Source organism: Gordionus sp. m RMFG-2023, chromosome 2, assembly GCF_954871325.1.
Source record: "Gordionus sp. m RMFG-2023 chromosome 2, tfGorSpeb1-WG-v2, whole genome shotgun sequence".
Lineage (NCBI taxonomy): Eukaryota > Metazoa > Nematomorpha > Gordioida > Chordodea > Parachordodidae > Gordionus > Gordionus sp. m RMFG-2023.
The window spans coordinates 51,711,458-51,733,196 of record NC_088776.1 but is presented as its reverse complement, the minus strand read 5'-3'; the positions used below and the strand labels follow the sequence as shown (position 1 = coordinate 51,733,196).

Here is a 21,739-nt window from a genome sequence, read left to right as displayed (position 1 = left end):
AAATTGTTCAGGGAGCAATTAAAAAAATTTATTTTTAGTTCAAGGGGATATCAAGGAATCATTAAAAAAAAATTTTTTGCTTCAGGGGGCTATTCAAATTTTTCAGGGGGCTCGAGCCCCTGTGCGCTCCCTAGCGACTCCACTGGTTTTCGGGTATAGACATTTTTTGCCCAATTTGTTCTTAGATAGACCTTTAAGTAATAGTTTTAGGTATGTCATACTAACAAGTATGTGTTGCTTGCCCTAAAACGTGTAGAGGGTTGCTCATTTTTTATCTTCACCTAGATTGATTTATTTCCAGTTAGATGAAATAGGAATCTAATTCTGTTGTTATAGTCAGAGAGCAGAGGTCTTTAATTCACGGATAACGTAATTTATTTATATTGAAAAATGCACTTCGGACGCGCTTTATCACTAACTTACATTTTACTATGATTGATCAAACTATGGAAATAAAGTCTCTCAAAGATGAATTGAGAATTATTCTTCAAACTGAAGCAAGGTTAAATTGATTAGTTATCTCTTTTTACTTATATCATATTATATAGAGTTGAATACCATCCAGAATTTATGGAGAAATGCAAAATATATATAGAATATGAAATGAAAAATCAAGATGAATATTATCTAGATCTTAATTTAGCAATTCTAAAATTGTATATACAATGGCATCCTATACATTGCTAATTTAATTTTTATTGTTTTAAGGTATCAATTATTCCCTTCATATAGTGACCCTATGATAGCTTCCTGTATTTTGTTGAAGGCACTTATGAAAATTCCTAAAAATGATTTTTTGTTATGCAAATATTTACTTACAGAAGACTTAGTAATAATAGAATTATTTCCAATCGTTTAATAAATATTAGATTCTAAATGAAAATATTGAAACAATCCTAAAATTAAATAATTATTTAGGAAATGCTGATTATGTAAAATTTTGGGTAGATATATTTGCATTTTATATGTATATTTAAAAAATAAATATAGGAATTATTAAATGTAAAAAGTACCCTAATCAAAGGCATTCATGAATTTGAGAATACCATAAGATTTTGTAATATACTTATATATATTTTAATATAATATATTAATAATAAATTCCTAAATGAATAGTAAAAAAAGTGGATCATTTTATAAATGCAGGGCCCAATAATTTTTTGGAGTTACAGATCTTTAAATTTTATTGATTAATAATGAAATGACCTTTTGCATTTTTTGCATAAAATTAACAAATTTCCATTTAATTTAGTTGATTTTGTTAAAGTTTTTATGAATTTCCACAAAATCTACAGAAAATAATGTAATTCTAATATCAATTTATCCAGTTCAATGTCAAATGATTAGGATTGCACTGATTTTTTGCCAATATTAAAATGGTCTAGTTATAAATGTGTATATTTGAAATTGGCTCTCATGATTGACATATAATTTTACATAACCTAATCATCTTTATTGTTAGCACATAAAATATCAAACAAAAATATTTTAACCCACTATTGAGAGAAATATCAATAGAGGATATAATTTTTTTTTAAAATTAATAAACTAAAAATAATTTTAAAAAAAAATTTTAAACCGTAAAAAAATTTCAGTTTGTATATTTAAATACACAATGCATGTAAAAAGTACCACATTTTTTCAATTTCAAACCTTTTACAAAATAAAGACATATAAATTTATTATTTGATAACTAATGTAATAAAACAAATTTATATTAATTTTTATATAATTTAAAACAATCGTTTTTTGTAGTAAAACATAATGATACACCTATTTGGTATAAATCACTTTTGTAACCAATTTACACCCAGGGTTTTTGCATCAAGCTTTTTTACTATATTTTGGCCAATGTACTATTAAACCCTGTCTTATTTCTTTCTGCATAATAAGACTTGTTGATCCCTTGCTAGATTTTTCTTTTTATTTGGTGTCAATTGATATTCGTTTTTTACACTAGCATTCATATTTTTGTTACATTTAAAGAGTATTTGCTATTGAAATTTTAAATGTTAATAATGGCATCTGTTCTTTTACCGGTACCTTTAAAGCTACAAAATCTTGCCTATACATTAACCAAGATTTATGAGCATCATATCAAGTATATGGAACACTATAGTGATACCATTTAGGTGATCTTATGTGAATCCAGCTCCATCTTTTAGGATTCTTTTTCAGTTGGAAACTGACTGTTATATTGTATTAGCTCTTACAGAAGCTATACTTCCTTTTGGGTGATTAATACCTGAAGTTCTATACCACAGAACTTATTATCAAAACACAATTTAAAATTGGAATGTAGTGGTACCAATAGGTAAAAAACCTTTTCTTCTAGAATCAACATCTGCTGATCTTGAATCAAGAATTTCCTCATCTGATGAACCACTAAGGTTAGAATCAGAACTATCTTCTGGAATATAGTACATTTTAACTATAGATAGCAAATAAAGAAGATTTAATAATATAAAATAAATATTCAAAAAAGCCTAAATTCATATTGCATTTGTGTGCATTATGTATCTGGGTACATGTACCTTAAAATTTAAATTTTAAACACTATTAATGAATATAACAATCTATTTATATATAAAACATTTTTCTTACCTTTATTTAATAAGGTTTTTAACTTCCTGTTCCTTAAAAATCAGAGAAATGACATAATTTATAAAATGGAAAAAATGCAACTATTCGAAAGTTTAAACTATGTATTTTAGAATTTTCATATTAATAGCTGTCTTTTATTTTTGGTAAAATTAACTATAGAAATAAATAAAATATATGTATATCTATTATACATCATGTGTATTAAACTGTAAGTGATTTTATATTAAAATTTATACCTTTTTTTATATTATGTGTATTCAAATATGATGTACGCAATAGAGGGTTAAAGAGGAGTTGGTAATGACAAATAAAATCATCCTATGTTTTGGATTGGCAAAACCTATTCAATTTGAAACAAATATTAAATTGTTATTTTCTAAATCCTTTTCTTAAATAATGGCCCACTTTGAGGCCCTATATCTCTAGTTTTTATAGAGTTATTAATATTTTGGATTCATCAATTGTTATTCATTAACTTAAATATCAAATTTTAACAAAATCTGAGAAGATCGGGTTGTAAAGTTATTGATGGAATTATTTCAATATTGACAAAATCAGTACATTCTTATAAATAATATAACTATGAAATTTTTATTCTTTAAACTTAAAACTAGCAACATTTTTATCAAATAACATAATTATATCAAAATTTATCAGAAATGAAAAACTTTATCAAATGCATATCTATCAGATAATGGCAAATTAATCCACTATTTTGTTACAGAAAAATCATCTATATTTGCAGAAATAGAAATAACAATTTATAATCAATTTTAATTAGATTAAAAATATTATTGAATTTCTTTCAGATTACTATAATTCAACCATCTCATGAAAACTTACTTTAAAAACACATCCAATATATGATATCATCAATAATAATTTAAGACCTGCAGAAATCTTTTTGTATGGCCTTAATTTTTTTCTCATTTTTAAACTTGTAAGATCAGCCCAGATTTTAAATTTTTGTTATATATAGAATTTTGTCTATACCATATAAACAAAATTAAAAGGAAATAGAAAATATGATGAGGTAGGAGTTTTTTTAGAAATATATTTTTAGACCTAGCATAGGGTGTAATTTTTTTACCCAGATTTTTAAATTATACCTTATTCAGCTATAAGTTAAATTTTAATTGTTTATTTATCTGTTTATATCAAGTCATTCTTGGGAACATAGCTTCAACTTTTAAAAATGTGAAAAGGAATTATGTGTTAGAGCAAGTCAATATGAAAGATAATGGTATCCTTTATTAATAATTTATAGTTAATTTGGTATATGGTTCAATAAATTTACCTATATATTTACTAATAATTCAATTAAATCAATAATGAATACTTAATGGTAACCTTTGTTAACCGCTGAGAAATGCACCCTTACACACACACACGTTTGTTAAAAAGCCTGATTTAGGTCAATTTTTGAAAACTACACAATTAAGATTTTAGCCAAAATAATATTATATAAGCCTCGCGATTTGACAAATTGAGGTCCAAGCCTTTCTGCCAACTTTGCGCAAAATCTACAGGCTTATTTAATATTATTTTGGCTAAATTCTTGATTGGGTCGTTTTTAAAAATAGACCCGAATTGGGCTTTTTAACAACAACACCAGTCTGTATTTATATATTTCTTTTTAGCTTGTAATAATATATCATAAATATTTTTCTAATTATTGTAAGATCCATCATTTGATAGGCTGATTTACAACATGGGGTGGAAACAAGAGTTCGATGATATCATCATGGATTCAACCAGAATTTCTTTGCTAAAAAACAAGAATATCGGAGAGAAATTTGATATTGACAGTAAGAAATCTGAATTGAATAAAAATTCCCTTTCCTTGTTATTTTTTATTAATGGCTGCTTCATCATTAAAGTTGTAAAAAATATTCTAGGCTCGGTTGGATTTGAAAAAAAATTTTTTAATAAGCCCTCCCGGATTTTCAATTTTTAAAAAAATGTTAACTCGAGAATTTTAATTATTTTCACATTTTTAAGCTGGTTCCGATTTTTAAAATCATTCCATTTTTGGTCAATTTCCAGGCTTGCATTGAAAAAAAACAAATTTTCAAATAAAAAAACATGCTCAATCCCAATCATTATGTTAAAAATACTGCTTCCGGTTTCTATAGTGTGGTTAACCCGTTCTATTTTAATCTATTTTTTTAAGAACGGCTAACTCAATTTATCCAAAAAGAATGGCACAAAGGGATAGGTATCTATAAGCGAAATCTCAAGGAGGCAATATTTTTCTGGTTAAAATATTAAGTTACCCGTTTTTAAAAGTCCTTATAAATCGAGTTAGTTAACAACACTAGGTTTTTATATTTTCTAATAAAAATAATATAAAGCTACTCAAAACATTTATATAATAATTTATCAAATTGATTTTTTTTGCATAATGGAATATTTTTTAAAAAACTTTGGGTAGATCGTAGATGCATATCGGTCGCCATTTAGAAAATAGGGAACGGAAGAGTAACCCTTTCCATGAATATATGTAATTAAATTAAAAATTCCCGCATTCAAATATTCTGGCCTGGGAACTAGTGATCTGCATCGGAAATAATTTTTTAAGACCTGTATGCAGGGATCCAAACCGAAACAAATTTCTCGATTCAGGTCAGGTTCGGATAAAAATAACGGTTCAGGTTCGGTTTGCAAAAGATAAAAATATCGGTTCGGTTTGAACCTCTAAAAATTTGAACACTTTTGTATTCAAACCTACATTCGAATTATGTATAGGGATTTTTTTTATTTCATAATTAAAATAAAAAACACATACATAAATCCTTCATTTTTATTAATTGCACATTATAAAAGAATGTTTAATTTATAAATATATTATAAATATAAATATCATTAATTAATTTTAATATGAACATTTACTTAAAATTTATTAAGCCGCAATTAATATATTTTCAAAATTCGTCTAATTACATCTATAATGAGATAATATAAATTTAATTGTTGAAAAACATCTTTCCACACTACTTGGGTAGCCTGCACTGCCAGTATGATATCAGATTTGATGTGTCATTATTAATATGATGGATTTAATTTTTCACTACTTATTATAATTTATAAGCTTAAAATTTAAAAAATGTTGTGAAATGGCAATATATTAAAGTTTATAAAAATTATGACTTACACTTATCAATTAAATGTGATTGATAATAATCTTTAAAACATTTCGAATATAATAAAAATTTTTGCAATACTAATAATAACTTACACATTATTTTATAAGCATAAAATTATGAGACTCGAACCGGTTCAGAGGCATTTTAGCGGTTCGGTTCAGGTTCGGCTATAAACTTTTTTAGAGGTTTAGGTTCGATAAAAAAATACCGGGTTTTCTCGGTTAAATGGTTCGGTTTGGATCCCTGCCTGTTTGGCTCTAATTTTTTTTTTTCAAAAATTTATTTGACCCGATCTCGAAATTTTTTATTGTCCCAAAATGCCCGACCCGAAATTATTTTTAAAACCCGATGCCCATGTTTGCAGATCTCTACTGGAAACCTTATCCTTGAGACTTAGATATGGAATTTTAATTAAAGTTATTTTTTGTTTTAATCTTTAAATTAGTTCATTTGATTATTCAATGAATGTCTTTTGATTATTTCTTTGCTAAATCTCAATTATTGAACTCTAATTGTTAATATATTATGGCTTATTTAAATTAATAACGAAAATTTTTGATATTCATTAAAATTCGAAGGTTTAGTTTTACTTTTGGAGAATTGTAAAAAAGAAAATTTTATTTTTTAATTTTTTTTTTGAAATGAACTGGGTCACCGTTTTTCCTTAAAATTATCAAAATGCTTAAATAATCAACATTCAATATATGATTTTTTCTTATTATTTAAAAAATATTAAAGCTATCAAGAAACTTATGCCTGCTCTTAAAACTGTCTGAATTTTGGTTGAAGAAATTCTAATTAATTCAATTATTATAATTGTATATTTTTGTTAATGAATATTAATAAAATAGGAATTGTTCGAGAATGAGTATTATCAATCATAATTAGCAGTGATAATAAAAAAGATTAAACTTATTTAATTTTTATTTCTTATTAAAATAATTTGTTTTAATTTTATATATAAAAATTTATGGTATGTTGTGCCAAAATAATTAATTTAAAATTGTAAGAAAAAATGTAACTTGATACATTAGCATTTAAACGATAGTTTAATATATCGTTTTATTTTCATTAATCCTTTGAAATTGAGCTATTTTGCATATTTAAAACGTTACCTTAACTCTTTAGTGGTAAGGTGAAAAAATAGCACAAGCTATGAGGTGAGCCGAAAATTCTTTATTTCTAAATTTATATCTAGACCTATGCACCCATGAAACTATCGACTGCTTGCACACTGTTCAAAAATAAAATCGAGTCATATAAAGAAACTAACACCTACATTTTTCATATATTTTCTTTAAGGTGAAATAATCTCGGATCCTTCATTTCATAATAAATAGATTTCTATCTTGCTCCTAAAAAATAATGCAAAATTCAAGGTAGACCCTTTTTTATGTTGTAAGAAATTCAATTGTTTCTTTAAATTTTGGAAGGCTCCTCTATGAGATCCGATTCGTAGCTTGAACGTTTAAGATAATGTTTTCCAATTCCTTATAAATACAAAAACATCATTAATCGGATTTTTAGTAGCTCCAGAAATGTTTCCGAACATAATTAATATACTATGCCTAGGTTGTGTTATGACATTTAATAATATTTTCATTTCAGTGCTACTGTGTATTTTATAATTGGAATCGCCAATAAAAAAAATATATAAGCCTTTTTTGGTTCTTAAATATTTTTAAAAAATTGAAATATTTTGCGCGCCATTGTTATAAAAATCAACCACACGCCAACGTGATTTCAACCAAATTCCCTCTTTTTAAAAATTAAATAAGTGTAAATAAAATATTATAGTAATAGAATTTAACATTCTTTTACAGCGATAAACGCAAAACAGGAATAATTAGTAAATTATTATCAAATTCGATTATATTTAAGTTCTAACACAGTTACAATTTAAATAATGCGCCTTATATTTTTTACAATAATCCATTCAGTCTTATAAAAAAATATAATATTATATATCGAAAAAATATTACAAATAAAATATGCATTATGTTATCTGACAATTTAATATTTATAATTCGCTTACCTAATTAAGGGAGGACAGATTTGTTTATAAACTATTGAAAAGATATTCGATCGCAAAAACAAGTATTAACAAGTTTATTCTTTGATTTAAAAAATGCCGAAAATATTTGCTACAAACCGATTCTACAAATTATATTAAAAAATATTATTTATTTTAATTCCTTTTAGTGAAACGTAATAATCTGAGTAATGCATCGGGTGTCATACCAGGTATCTTGTTTGCGGCAGCTATATTCGAAGGTTTATAAAGATTGAGCTTTTCCTTTATTTCGTTGGATAGGCTTAAGTAAGGACTTTATTGTATGGGGGGGGGGGGTAGGCAAGTCATATATTAAATATTTTTGATCAAGTAATTTGGTATAATATATAATTGTGATAAACTGGTTCAAAAACTTAGCTATATAATTTAAAACGTTAAGAGCCAAGATTCAAAAGTATTATAGCTGACTGGGTAGTCATCATATTTATACCTCTCTCACTAATCAATTTAACATTTATGTATTTTACTAAGCAAATAAAATTTCAGATAAATTGACAATAGTCTAAAATCCTAGGGATTAATTCTAGGCCACGCTGAAAACCTTCCTTACAAATATTTTACATGAGATAAATGTGCGATGGCCAAAAATGATGTGATAACGAGATTTACAATGAATTTATCACACATTGGTTAACGCGATTTTATAAAAATATGGAATTTTTTAAAAAAAATTAGTTAATAGATTTGGGGAGGGCTTAAAACAAATTATGCAGGGGGAAAGCTATGAGATTTTGGCTAGTATAAGTGACAATATTGTAGGCTATTGTTACGGAATGCCGGTGTTGGTAAATAGCCCATATATATTGTTTTTTTATTTTTAAAAGCAGCTAACCCAATATTTTAGTCAAAACTATTACCCAATCCTAGAGATTTTGCATATAGAAGGTAGAAAGGTTTGGACATCTATTAATGAAAACTTGAGGATTGCGTAATATATTTTGGCTAGAATATTGGGTTAGCCGTGTTTAAAAATCGAAACGTTTAACAAATACACATATGTCGTATTCAGATATCTAATCCATGGGGATTTGGAAACTCAATTTATTTACTGAAAGTGATTTTTAAATTTGGAAAATATGACTTCACCCGAAATATAATCCAGCATATCTAGATACTAACTACCTTACAAATTTCAGACAATTTCCGGTGTATCTTTCAATTTAAATTATGGTTCCTTTTTGGAGGACAATTATGAAATTGTATTTTGATTTTAATGGTGTTTTAAATATATAAAAATCTATATGAAAGAATCTATCATAAAAAGGGATATAAGTTAAAGGTATTTTAACATTTCTAGACAAAATTGGCTGAAATTCAAGTACTCTGTCTGTACATGTTAAAATGCTCTCAAAGTAAAATCAGATTCTTAAGATTTAAAAATTGCTCTCAGTAAATGATTTTAAATAATGAATTCCATATACTATTACGACATATACACTATTTTTATTGAAGCTAACCCTACCCCATATATGTATTATATGTAGTAAAGAAAAATGTGAAAAGGAATTTATTACAAGTATTACAATTCATTCCAAATGATATTTTATTATTGGTTATCAGATCATTTTTCCTATTTTATATTATATTAAGCTATACATAACATTCTAAATTGTTTATCTATTATCTATTTTAATAAAAAAATCATTTATAATAAAGTTATATTTTTAAGTTAATGGATTATATTATAAAAACAAAAGTCATATGTTATAAAAAAAGAAATAATAAAAAATCATTCATTAAAGTTAATGGATAAAGTAAAAGTTATGTAAATGTTTCAAAGAATACAAATTTTAGAACTTAAATATAAAATATGTTGAAGATTTAAAAAGAACAAATCACTTCAATATAAGGAAATCAAGCAGATTATAAAAGACATATGTTAGTGGCGTCACTAGGGGGGGGGGCAGGGGCTCGAGTTCCTTGAAAAATTTGAATGGCCCCCTGAAGCAAAAAAATTTTTTTAATGGAATCTTAACCTTTTGAATTAAAAATAAATTTTATTGCGATTTCTTTTATAATTCTATTAAGTAATATATTGATTTAATTTTATTATTTAAAAATTAATAAAACTGTCTAAATATTTATTAAATGAATACTATTTTAAATATTAGATTAGAATACATATAAATTATATTTTCACTATGTCAGCTTGCAATCAAATTTTGTGTTAATAATAGAATATCACTCACTAAATATTAATTTAACATTAACAGTTGAAGCTTAATTGACTATTATTATTTATATTATTATATAACCCTAATTATATAATTATAATCATTTATAATTGAAAACTAAAAAATTTAATATTGTAATTGCTGAGTTTAAAATGACTAATCAACTATATTTATTTTTAAATTTTATTATCATACCTATTCCTAAAAATATTTTCAAGGTCCAAATAAGTATAAGAGATTTCTTTATAAAAAGTAAGTAATTAGACATATAGTTTATAATGCTCTATTATATACAGTTGTTTATAAAATATTAGATAAAATCCACTTTTAACAGTTATATAATATATTACAGTTAATATTATAATGAATTTTATATAAATACTTTTGATAATAAATATAGTAACAATTTGCATTTAAGTATTTAACGCCATCTATTTAATTATAAATAATTTTAATAATTAAACATTTTATTATTCATTCTACAATAGATGTAATAAATTTGATATTTTTTTTTCTTTTTTTACGTGTTTTTAGGAAAGTAATTTTTTTCTTTTTAGAAAAACAGTTTTGAGTTAAATTTTTATATATTTTTGATATTATTACAAACTACTATTATTTTAAGATATAATATACCAATTAGAGGTGGTGCAACAATATATAAAATCTTAATTGTTTCATCATATCATTCTGGTCCTTATTTTATAGTTAGAAAATATTTCATTTCTAATATGGCATCCTTGCCGAGTAAATAACTCCAGGCTTCAATATATTTGCATAATTATTTCTTCCAAAGATTTTTAGTGTTTTTATTTTATCAATATCCAACATATTAAATTCTGATATTAGTTTACATCGTGAGTGTCATGGCTATTACTGCAAATTAACCAGCATAAATTATTTGCGTTTCTATGTAATTTAAGATTATTACTACAGCTGCTGAAAGCATATGATAACATATTTTAGATAATCATGGTCAATGTGTAGTCGTTTAAATATCATTTAAAATGGAAGATAATCTTTTAGAAATTTAATATCTCACAATAATTTTTTCGCTTACTTATCTAGCTCTTATCATGTCACCTAAAAGAAAGCTCTAACCACCATATAGTTTTATGATTTGGATTGGTCGTTTATATTCTCTTCTTCAAGAATTGTTGATTTGGTTTAGGTCTATAAATTTTGCTTTATTAGTCCATTCTATAAAACTTTGTCTAAAATGGTAACAGATAGTTTCATGTCAATGTAAGTTGCTAAGAATTATATTGCCTTATATTGTTTTAAAAACCATTATCAATTGAGGCATTTGTATGAATTAATTAACCTTTTTTATCACTTGTAATTCTTTAGATGCAATTTTTTATATCAGCAATCGAAAATATTTTTTACTGTAATAAATAGATTTTGTATTAAAAAATATTATTTTTAGAAATTTCTCATATTGTTTAAGTTAATTTTTCCATAATATAATAAACGACAAAATATGAAATTCAGAATAATTGTTGAGAGTTAGCAAATTTAAAAAAGTATAATAAATTAATATAAACCCCTGGGGGGCGAAGCCGCCCATAATTATTTTTTAGTTGAGCCCCCTGAGATTGTAAAGGCTAGCGACGCCCCTGACATATATCTTAAAACGAATTTTAAAAAAATTGTGAAATTTAGCATTATATTTTAAAAAAGCAAAACACTAGCCAAAGTCAGGTCTTCGCTTATATCGAGTATATACCAACACTTGACCAATTTAAAAATATCATTATAGCATGGAACTATTTACCGAAATGGTGTTCCGTAGACAATAATCATATTTAATACTATCTATAATTTATTTATTAAAATATCTATATAATTCTCCTTACTCTTCATAATCTATGTTCGGAGAGAAAATAATATTTTCGTCTCGTTTCAAGGCCATTATATCCTCGTGTTCTTCTTTCAAAAATCGGTCGTAGGTAGCTTTCGTAAAGAAGAAAAATATTTTTTAAGCATATGGTTGATGCCAAATAAAATAATTAATATTCCAAAAAACTACCATTCAATAATCTCAATGTAATATTCCTAAAAATGTAAAACTTACATTATAATCTCAGTGTATCTTTTTCGTGACATTAGCTTATCACATTGATGATTCATTCATAAAATGCATTAAAAATGTCCATACATAGGAGTCAGCTGTAGCGCTAATTTGTAGCACGTCGATTAAATGTATTAATGTGCATTCATATATTAATAAGTAAAGACAATTGTTGGAAGCGCAAACCACAAAATGGCGCTACAGTTCACTCCTATGTATGGACACTTTTAATTAACGAATAGCCAATAGTAGTATATATTTACATCATTGCATTAGCCACTGGAAGGCTTTAAATATAAAGTTTTTTATAAAGTAACATCCTTAATTTTTAAAATCCGAAACTTAAAAAAAAATTACCTTCTATTTTGCATCTCACTGCAACGGTGTTAATGTTTAGTGGTTCTCGAATAAACTTTTGATAGCCTTTCTCGGGAAAATATCTTGACAAATTTTGCAATGTAACCTCTCGAGCTGATAGCAAGTCAAAAAAACTTCGGGTAAATGATGTTTGATAATGATAAATAGTATATAAATCAGACCTGTAAATGTCAAAATTTTAAGCTCGGCCCGATTAAAATTTTTATTATAAGGACCGGCCCCAGAATTTTTAAAATTTTTGTTATTCTGATTAATTTTGGCCTATTATATAATTGTTTCAATGAGAAACTGAAAAACAGTAAAAAAATGTTTAAAAAAAATATGAATTATAAGATTTTCCACGTGATTTTAGTTGATTTATACGATTTTCCGTTTGATTTTAGTTAATATAATTTAAATTTCTTTTTAAAAAAATCGCCCCGAAAAGATATTTATAGACCTGGCAAAGGTTTGTAATTTCAAACCCCAGGATACGGCGGAACATTCCGGGGAGAGGGAGTGCCTTCAGGCCTCTAAAATTGATTGGAGATAATATATACTTAAAAATTATACCCTTTATCAAAACCTATTTATTTAAATTTTGTATATAGTGACCGAATCGTTAATATTACCTTTTTAACGGTAATTTTTCTTTATCTGTTATATTTTTTTCGTAAGCACGTTTAATTCTTTAAATATTTTTTTTCAAGACTTTAACGGATCATGATATAGTATATTGAGGATATCATTGTGCGACTAGTTGTAAGATAACTTATCAATGTTTTTAGTCATATATAAATAATGCTATATATTTTAACGATGATACACATTGTTCAATTAAAAAATTATGCTATATCTAATACAAAATAATCTTTAATTCGGTTAAATGAGTTATAAAATCATGCAGTTTCGTTTAGTTGGTATGAAAAATTTCGCAAATATTTGCCGATTTTAATATTTTTCTAAATTCTGATCTCTTTTTATTTTAAGTTATAAATTATATATGGTCCGAGACTATCTTAAATATATTTTTTTTTGGTTTTTTATAATCAAGATTTGATCGGTGGCATAAGAAAATACATTTACCAAAACAATATGAAGTTAAATGCTAAAAAATTATAATGTAATGTTTGAAACCTTCTAGGTTTACGCATTTTCCCATAGTCTTCATTTGAAATGGAAGCTAAAAAAGAATTAGCATCCTGAGGAGATATTATGTCAGATTTTAAGCGTTGTTTAGCTTCTTCTAATTCTGATTGAATGAATTGGAATCGTTTCATCCGATCTTGACTAACGCAGCCCAAATGATACCCTTTTGCAAGCCAACGAATATCCCGATTTAAGCAATCATTATACAATATCTACAACCCCTCCCTCTCCCATCTCCTTTCTTCATTCTCCCCTAATATTTATCAATTATTTGAGTATCCGCATTATCCAGCCCGATTAACATTATATATTACTTTATATAAATTATAATTTAAAAATTTCTCAGCTATTTAAATTTAAAGCAAACCTTTGGCTGTTAATCGCGCATCGGCATTATCCGGTCTGAGTAACATCCTATATTCAACTCTCGTGGTAAACATTCTGTATGGCTCAGGGGCTCCTAGTGTCACCAAATCATTTATCAAAACTCCTATATAGCCATCTGTTCTTGCCATACTCCAATAGTCTAATTTATCGACATTTTCATGATGTGTGACGTCATCTGTGGGAGATTTGGATTGAAGTAGTTTACAATGAATAGAAGCGTTGATACCTGCCATAATACCCTTGTTTTAAAAAAAATTATATTTTTTTAAAGTTGTTATTTAAATCTTAACTCTTAAAAAATTAATAAATATAACGAAATGGCTGGAAATTAATCTAAATTGTCATGAAAAGAAAAAAATTAATTTGCATAGACTAACGTACATTGACACTAAGTGCGTCGAAATCGACATTTTTATTAATGATGCCATTATAGTGTTCAATTAATATACATCGGCACCATTATTTTTTTATGCATTTATCTTTTTAATATCAGTGAATATTAAAATAAAAGTAATAAGCCCTAAAATTAACTAAATCAATGTAGCTAGGCCCCATTTATAAGCGGTGTGAAAACCTGGGATGCCGCTTCCTCGTAACCAGTTGTCCCATTGATCTGTCCCGCCAAAAAGAGAGATTTAACAAGCCGAGTTTGCAAGTTAAGATCTAATTGACCTATCGGATCTATATAATCGTATTCTACCCCGTAACCCGGCTTGGCAAAGATAACCTTCTCCAAACCAGGGATTTGTTGGAAAACGCGAACTTGGACATCTTCTGGGAGCGTGCAAGACATGCCTAGGAAAGAATTAATAACCAAAATATTAAAAAAAATACTTTTGATATTTACTAGTGAAGATGTGCCGATTTTTAAATATCGTATTAGCCAGATCATTCATTCATTTCTTGTAAAATATAGGCAATCGACTATTTTTAAATTTGCAGATTCGATATTTAAAATTAAAATAGCTGATTAATTTCTGTACCAATATTGAAAGTTATTATATTAGTCAAAAAAATGTATGTCATTAAACCTTGTGGATATATAAGCGGACTATCAAAACCCTCTGGTTCCAGCCAAATAGGGTGAGAAGCCGAATTAAAACGCAAAATTTTAGATTCTATTGATGGGCAATATCTATGGTTTTATTGATAAAAGTTTAAAATAATCCATTATAAGTTAATTTTGTTGTTATTTTATGGACGATTAATAATCTCCTCTAAGATCTTCTTTTTATTAATTCTTTTTCAATTTTTTTTAACTATTATCAAAAACCCAATTTAACTTAAATAATATTAGGCTTGACCTAAAACATCATATTATAAAAAAATTATCGAAAAACACTAAATAAGGCATATATATATATTATAAAAATATGAACAAAACATATTTTTTTAAAAATTTTATAGTTTTAAATACGTTTCTTATAATTTTGAAACAAGTTTTGGAAACAGCCATATATGATTTTGAGGATAAAGAAAGGTTCTCTTTCCTCTAAACTTAATTTTTCTAAAGATTTATCAAATGTTTTATATAATATAAGGTCATGTCCCCAAAACTTTTATAACAAAATATTTCAAAACTTTAATGAAACTAAAAAAAAATACGCTTTATTCCAATCGAAAAAAAATGACCAAAACATAATATTTTATGTAAGTATCAAAAATTTGACAATTTAGATTTTAAAAATTATTTAAATTTTGTAAACCTTTAAAAAAAACAAATTTTGAGAGCAAACCTAGTGGTATTGACAGATCATATTTAAAATGTTATAAGCGGGAAATGATTTAAATTATAAAAAAATTATTGGGACCCGAAAGAAGTCAAAAAAAAAGGAAGAAAAGAAGTTTAAAAGTAATTATCGCGAATTATACCTAGGCCCTTTGGTTTCTTCTCTCACGTGTCTATTTAAATGCATGTTTTGCATTATAATTTCGTGAACTTTTGCGTTCGTCGACGTTAGGTGACATAAAAGTTGATTTTCTGGCTAAAAAAATAAATTGCAAAGATTGGGAATTAAAATATATGTATTCTTTTTTAATACTTTTTTTTGGTTCTTTTTACATAATGATGCAAAATGACTTCATTTTAGGCCGATTTTTAAAACGGCTCAGAAATATATTACGCAAGCCAAAGATTTTGCTCATAGTGGCACAAAGGTTTGGACATCTATTAGCGAAATTCTCGAGTCTTAGGCAATATTATTCTGGCTAAAATATGGAGGTTAGTTTTAAAGATCGGCTCAAATAAAGCGATTTTACATCACTACTATTACATAACATACAATTTTTTTTTTAAATGCTCCTATTATTTTTTTTTAAAGATTAATAATTTTAATTAAGGTTTTATCCTTATCGCTAATTCAAATTCGAAGTATTAAAATCGAAAGATGAAAAAAAAACGCTTTCAGGCAGTGTCCTGGTTCGTCTTATTTTTGAAGCTTTTTCTGTTCAGACCAGGTTAAACAGATTTTAACCTATACCACCACTATTTTTGGTTGTTTTTTTTTCGGTACAGATTAACATATTATTTTCGCTGATTTACCGTTTACCTATATTCTTTTTAGGCTATTTAGAGGAAGCTATATAAATAAATAGCTAAACAAACGAATGTTTAGAAATAAATAGATAAGTGTTTAAAAATAATTTTTTTAGAAATAAACAGCTGATTGGTTAGAAATAAACAGATGATTGTTTAAAAATATTATAGATCAGGAAACGGCCTCATAGTTTATTTTTACTTCTAAAAATTCTATGGTTAAAAAAATGAAAAACATCTTCCTGAATTTATAGTTAGCGTGAATTCGCGGCAAATTATCAAAATATGCTTTATTTTTGCATACTTCACCTCGAATTCGCCCTAACTGTGAATGCTGAGTTAGACAGATGTACCTTAATATTGGAAATAACAACAAAAATCAGACTTGAACATAATCAATATTATTTGATAATACATATTCGAAAATTTTTATATTTTAATTTCAATCACGATGGTAATTTTAAAAATGTTAATATTAATAGGGAAAATAAAAATTCTAAAAGCAACTTTTTGAGTTAATTAAGTCCGAAATTAAAATTAGTAGGGGTACCTGTTTAAAAAACGTGGAGAAAAAAAAGAAATTGGTAAAAAAGGAAAGAAGATTTTTAAAAAAATCTACCTTAATCCACACGTCGGAGTTCATGAAAGAAAAGGGATGAGGAATATTGTCACCCATATTACTTTGAAGTGATGGGTGATCATAATTGATAGATGACTTTAAAAGTCTGGGTGGAGTGCCTGTCTTGAGCCTTCCCAGTTTAAACCCGAGCCTTTTAAACGTGCGTCTCAATTCGCTGGCTGATTCAATATTTTCAGGATTGTGTATTTCGGTATTGTGCCGGTCACTGCTATTTAATCTCCCAGCCGGAAATGTGGTCAAGCCTATGTTTATTTGACCACCTAAAAATGTTCCTTTTCACATGTCCAGTTTAGTAGATAAGAAAAAAAAACAAATATTATATTTATATCTAGACTTTAAAAAAATAATATTATATAGTATTTACGAGGTCTGGGCGGATTCTTAATCCGAACGCCTACCCTGTTTTTTAAATTTTTGACACGCTCGCCTCCCATAATTTTTTTAAAATTTACCCGCCCGCACACCTATTTTAAAAAAAATAAGTACGCTCTGATCATTTAGCCTAAAAAAAATATGGCTAATTCGCTTGCCTGTCAGCCATTTTTTAGCCTCCCACTCACCCATCTAATGTTCAAATTTTTTAAGCTCGTCCACTCCCATCTTGTAGTATGGGTGGATGAGCCAAATATCTGCCTGCAGACATCTAGCATCTATTTTTTTCTAATTAATAATGATATCTCGCGTCCTAACTAGACTGTTACTAATTTAGACATTAATATTATTAAACGTGCATGCCCAAGTTACACGAATAAAATTAGTAACTTATTTGCGCGACCTAAATTTCAGAATCGCATGTATTTTATACACCATATGGAGAAGAATTCCACTGACTGAGAGGACGCCCGTTAACATTTTTCATCATTAAACTGGAAGGATGTTTTATCATAAGACTTGCAAGCAAATCAGGCATAATGACCTTCATAAGGTAAAAGCTGCGCTCACATTTAGCAGCAGTAATATATGGTAATACAATTTTTAAAATCTTTCAAATCACGGAGGCATATAATATTCTTTCATCCCATTTATGGCGAGATCTACATCGAGCTTAAGTAGGAAACAAATTTGATTAATTTGCTCTTCCCTATAATGAAGAGGGTTTGCAAGCCTGTTATCTATTTCTAAATATTCCATACTAGATAAGATAGCTAAAATCGTATAATTTAATTTAGTTTCTTTAATTACTAAAATTATCGGGAATTAGCCTCCATTAACTTATATTTTGCATATTGTCTATTAAGGTAGTAATGAATTTATTTTCGTTAATACCAAAGAACCTTTTATTTTCTATTAGCTTTTTGGGATATTTTAATATGTTCTCCTTTAGAAATCGAGAATTAGATTATTCAATCCCCACTTATTGTAATTTTACAGGAAAGCAATTTTATAAATATTTTGGTTTATGTAAATAGAACTATAATTATAAAATATCGATTAATGTAAAAGTCATTTTTGACAAAAAAAATGGAAATAACCTAATTCTTAGCAACAAAATATTCCTACCAGGCATATCCATAAACGATTTTAGAACATGAATCGTTCGTTTATTGATTTTTCAGCGTTAGGTAAACTGATTGTTCTTTTCTGAAGCTTTAAAGATATATTGTATAATTCATATAAAACATCATACATCAAGGCGAGATCTGATAAGAATTCTCCGCTTTCTACTTTACACTGTTGCTAAAATATTCTGAATTTATGATACAGCGTCTCAGTTATTCCAAACTGCCTTAACAGCATGAAGAGTGATAAAACCATCGTATATCAAGTACCCTTCCAATTTTCATAAACTGAATGCCCAATTCACATACTACTTGATCCTAAGCTTTTTGATTTATGTTAGACTGGCTATATAAACTATATATTGCGTCAATAAAGGCTTTGAAGTAATAAATGTTTTTATCACTTTTTATTACATATGACTTCTAAACGGTGATTTAAACAATGACAGGATATGATCGCTGGACAAAGTGAAGTGTGCAGTGGCGTAGCTACGGGGGTAGTTTTCGGGTTTGGACCCCTCCCAGAGCAAATTTTTTTTATAGATTATACGTTCAAAAGACTTAAAAGTGACTTTGTATCAAATAAATACCATTAATATTTATATTTTTCTGGTTTTGATGTTTGTGAAAGGATATTATATTACTAATGAATTTATTCTGGGTAGTATTATTATAAAGTCATTGAGAATAATCTACTAAATTATAATAACATTATCTACTAATATTATAATAACATTATCTACTAAATTATAATAACATTATCTACTAAATTATAATAACATTATCTACTAAATTATAATAACATTATTCATGCATTTAAAAATATTTATATATATTGTCGAAGATGTGGTTATGAGATAAACCCGGCCGAAGGCTGGGCAAAAGGGCCGAAGGCCCGTTAAAGGGGGTCTGGGGGCAGGGGGTCTGGGGGCGAAGCCCCCAGGATTTTATATGTATGGACCCCCTCTAAGGAAAATTCTTAGCTACGCCACTGGAAGTGTGCAAAGATTTTGTTACATCAAATTTATTCCCAGTCGTGACACTGGTGCAATGCTAACAAAAAATCCAATTTTTTGCCAAAAATTTTCAAAAAATGCAGCGGATATAAGAGGATCCAGTAAGGGCTTCCAGTTCAGTCTAGTCTAGAAGTTTAAAAATATGTTCAGTATAAGTGGGCACCTAGGATTTGACATAAATAACCAAGGCAGGTTTATTTGACAAAGTAGTAGATTCATCTATCAGGATAGTAATTTTCAATTGTAAATTGTAATATTATTTATAATTTTTATTTGCATTTCAATGGCTCCACAAATGGGCGATTTGAATTTGCAAGAGATTATGCTTGTAATATTTTTAGTCGTTATTTAAATGTGCACATGGCTAGCCAAAAATAGATACAATGATATTCCTCTATTTCCATTAGATATTCTTTTTTAAGAAACAATTAAAATAGGGAAAGGTTTGTTTTTGAAATAAAAATGTACAATTCATTAATATACTACCATTCTGTAAAATATTTGTTTATTTCATAATAAAAAATATTAATATTATGCTAATATACAATTATAAAAAAAATTCAATTTTAAAAATTCAGTCCCTACCTGAAATTTTTTATGTATATCCTTGATTCATTCTCTATTAATTTGATTCTTTTATAATAAGGTTAAGCAACTTAAAAATTTTAGAGAATTCAGAATAAACACAAATAATTTTTTTAAATTAAAATCTGAAATTCATCTAAAATGGTTAGGCAAATGAATTAATCAGTTCAGTAAATGGGTAACTAATAAGCTAGGACAAGAAATTACTAAATAAAACAACACACAATTTTTATTTATTTTAAACCTGTAGTAATTATAACAGCTTTACTATTTATAATTTGATGATTTGATAATATTACACCTTCACATATCTTTTCAGTTTCATTTTCATTGATCAATAAATCTTCAACACTTTCTTCTAAAATGCTTATATTGGGAGTTTTATTAAATAACTCATTTTGCATATGCATTTTATAAAGTTTTCTATCTATTTGTGCTCTGAGACCCTTTAAAATTAAAAAATATATGTATAATATGAATATCAAATACCCAAACTGCTGGACCTTTATTTGTATTGAGAACTTTATATTGAACACCTGATTTATCACATATATGAGAACAAAGTCCACCTAAAGCATCAATTTCTCTCATTAATTGACCTTTACCAATACCCCCAAACGAAGGGTTACAGGACATTTCTCCTGGTAAAATTTTAATTTATTATATATAATTAAGATATAAAATTTTACCTATTGTTTTAATTTTTTGGGTTATTAGTAAAGTTTTGGATCCCATCCTAGCTGTAGCACTGGCCGCCTCGCATCCAGCATGTCCTCCACCGACTATTATAACGTCATAATAATTTTGAAAATGGAAGGTATGTGTTTTGCAAAACCTTTTTGGTTTTTTATACAGATGAAAAAAATGTTTTTTTAATAACATATGGTAGGATGGATGGTTGTTGAGATTATTTAAATGTTATGCAAAAGGTAAACAGGATAAATTTCGAAAATCTTCACAAACTTCATCGTCAAAAATGGAAATCAAGCTTAAATGTTGTATCTGTTGATATATAATTGATATTTATGGACATTTTAATAATTGATTTTCGCATAAAAAAAGATGGAAAACAATATTATTCTCTTGTTCTTTTAGATTTTATCAGGTGATGTTTGGTATACAATAAAAATAGTTTATAGAGTTTCGGAGTGGTATTACATTATACTTATATATATTTAATTTTAAATGCAATCATTACATATTTTATGTTTTTAGGAAAAAAAAGTATTTTAATTTTTCTTAATAAAAGAATTTGTTTGCATTTATGATTTGTCTATTTTTTGAGATTTGGAATATATCTCAGCTAAATATTTTAATTTGTTTCTATAATTTATGTAATTATAAAAATATATGTAACATTTACATAATATTTTTAATAAAATTATTTATTTATATATTATTTATAATTTTTATATAATTAAGATTTATAAACTTAAAATATTAATTATTCCTAAGAGTTTAAATTTAGGGATTAATATTAATTATTTATAAATTTTAGATT

At 26.6% G+C, this 21,739-nt stretch overlaps 2 protein-coding genes across 3 annotated transcripts; one reads left to right on the top strand and one right to left on the bottom strand.

The window, feature by feature from the left end:
• Positions 1 to 379: 379 nt before the first annotated feature.
• Positions 380 to 6,614, top strand: LOC135924781 (eukaryotic translation initiation factor 3 subunit K-like). Its single transcript, XM_065459889.1, has 8 exons — positions 380 to 502; positions 549 to 656; positions 709 to 829; positions 870 to 944; positions 991 to 1,057; positions 3,767 to 3,847; positions 4,287 to 4,412; positions 6,489 to 6,614. Exons 1-8 carry the CDS (start codon positions 432 to 434, stop codon positions 6,524 to 6,526), a joined length of 687 nt encoding a protein of 228 aa, XP_065315961.1. The 5' UTR covers positions 380 to 431; the 3' UTR covers positions 6,527 to 6,614.
• A 1,073-nt stretch (positions 6,615 to 7,687) lies between these two features.
• Positions 7,688 to 21,153, bottom strand: LOC135925590 (protein MTO1 homolog, mitochondrial-like). Of its 2 annotated transcripts, none has more exons than XM_065460997.1 (12): positions 20,928 to 21,153; positions 20,728 to 20,879; positions 20,483 to 20,684; positions 17,118 to 17,410; positions 15,835 to 15,947; positions 14,994 to 15,097; positions 14,537 to 14,757; positions 13,943 to 14,201; positions 13,564 to 13,738; positions 12,427 to 12,560; positions 11,855 to 11,951; positions 7,688 to 8,077 (listed from the first exon to the last, which is right to left on the bottom strand). In XM_065460997.1, the coding sequence occupies exons 1-12, from the start codon at positions 21,118 to 21,120 to the stop codon at positions 7,939 to 7,941; spliced, it is 2,082 nt and encodes a 693-aa protein (XP_065317069.1). In that variant the 5' UTR covers positions 21,121 to 21,153; the 3' UTR covers positions 7,688 to 7,938. The 2 variants fall into 2 exon arrangements, 1 of the variants encoding a protein (XP_065317069.1); XR_010571679.1 differs by having other exon boundaries at positions 8,036 to 8,077; positions 12,427 to 12,540.
• Positions 21,154 to 21,739: the final 586 nt, after the last annotated feature.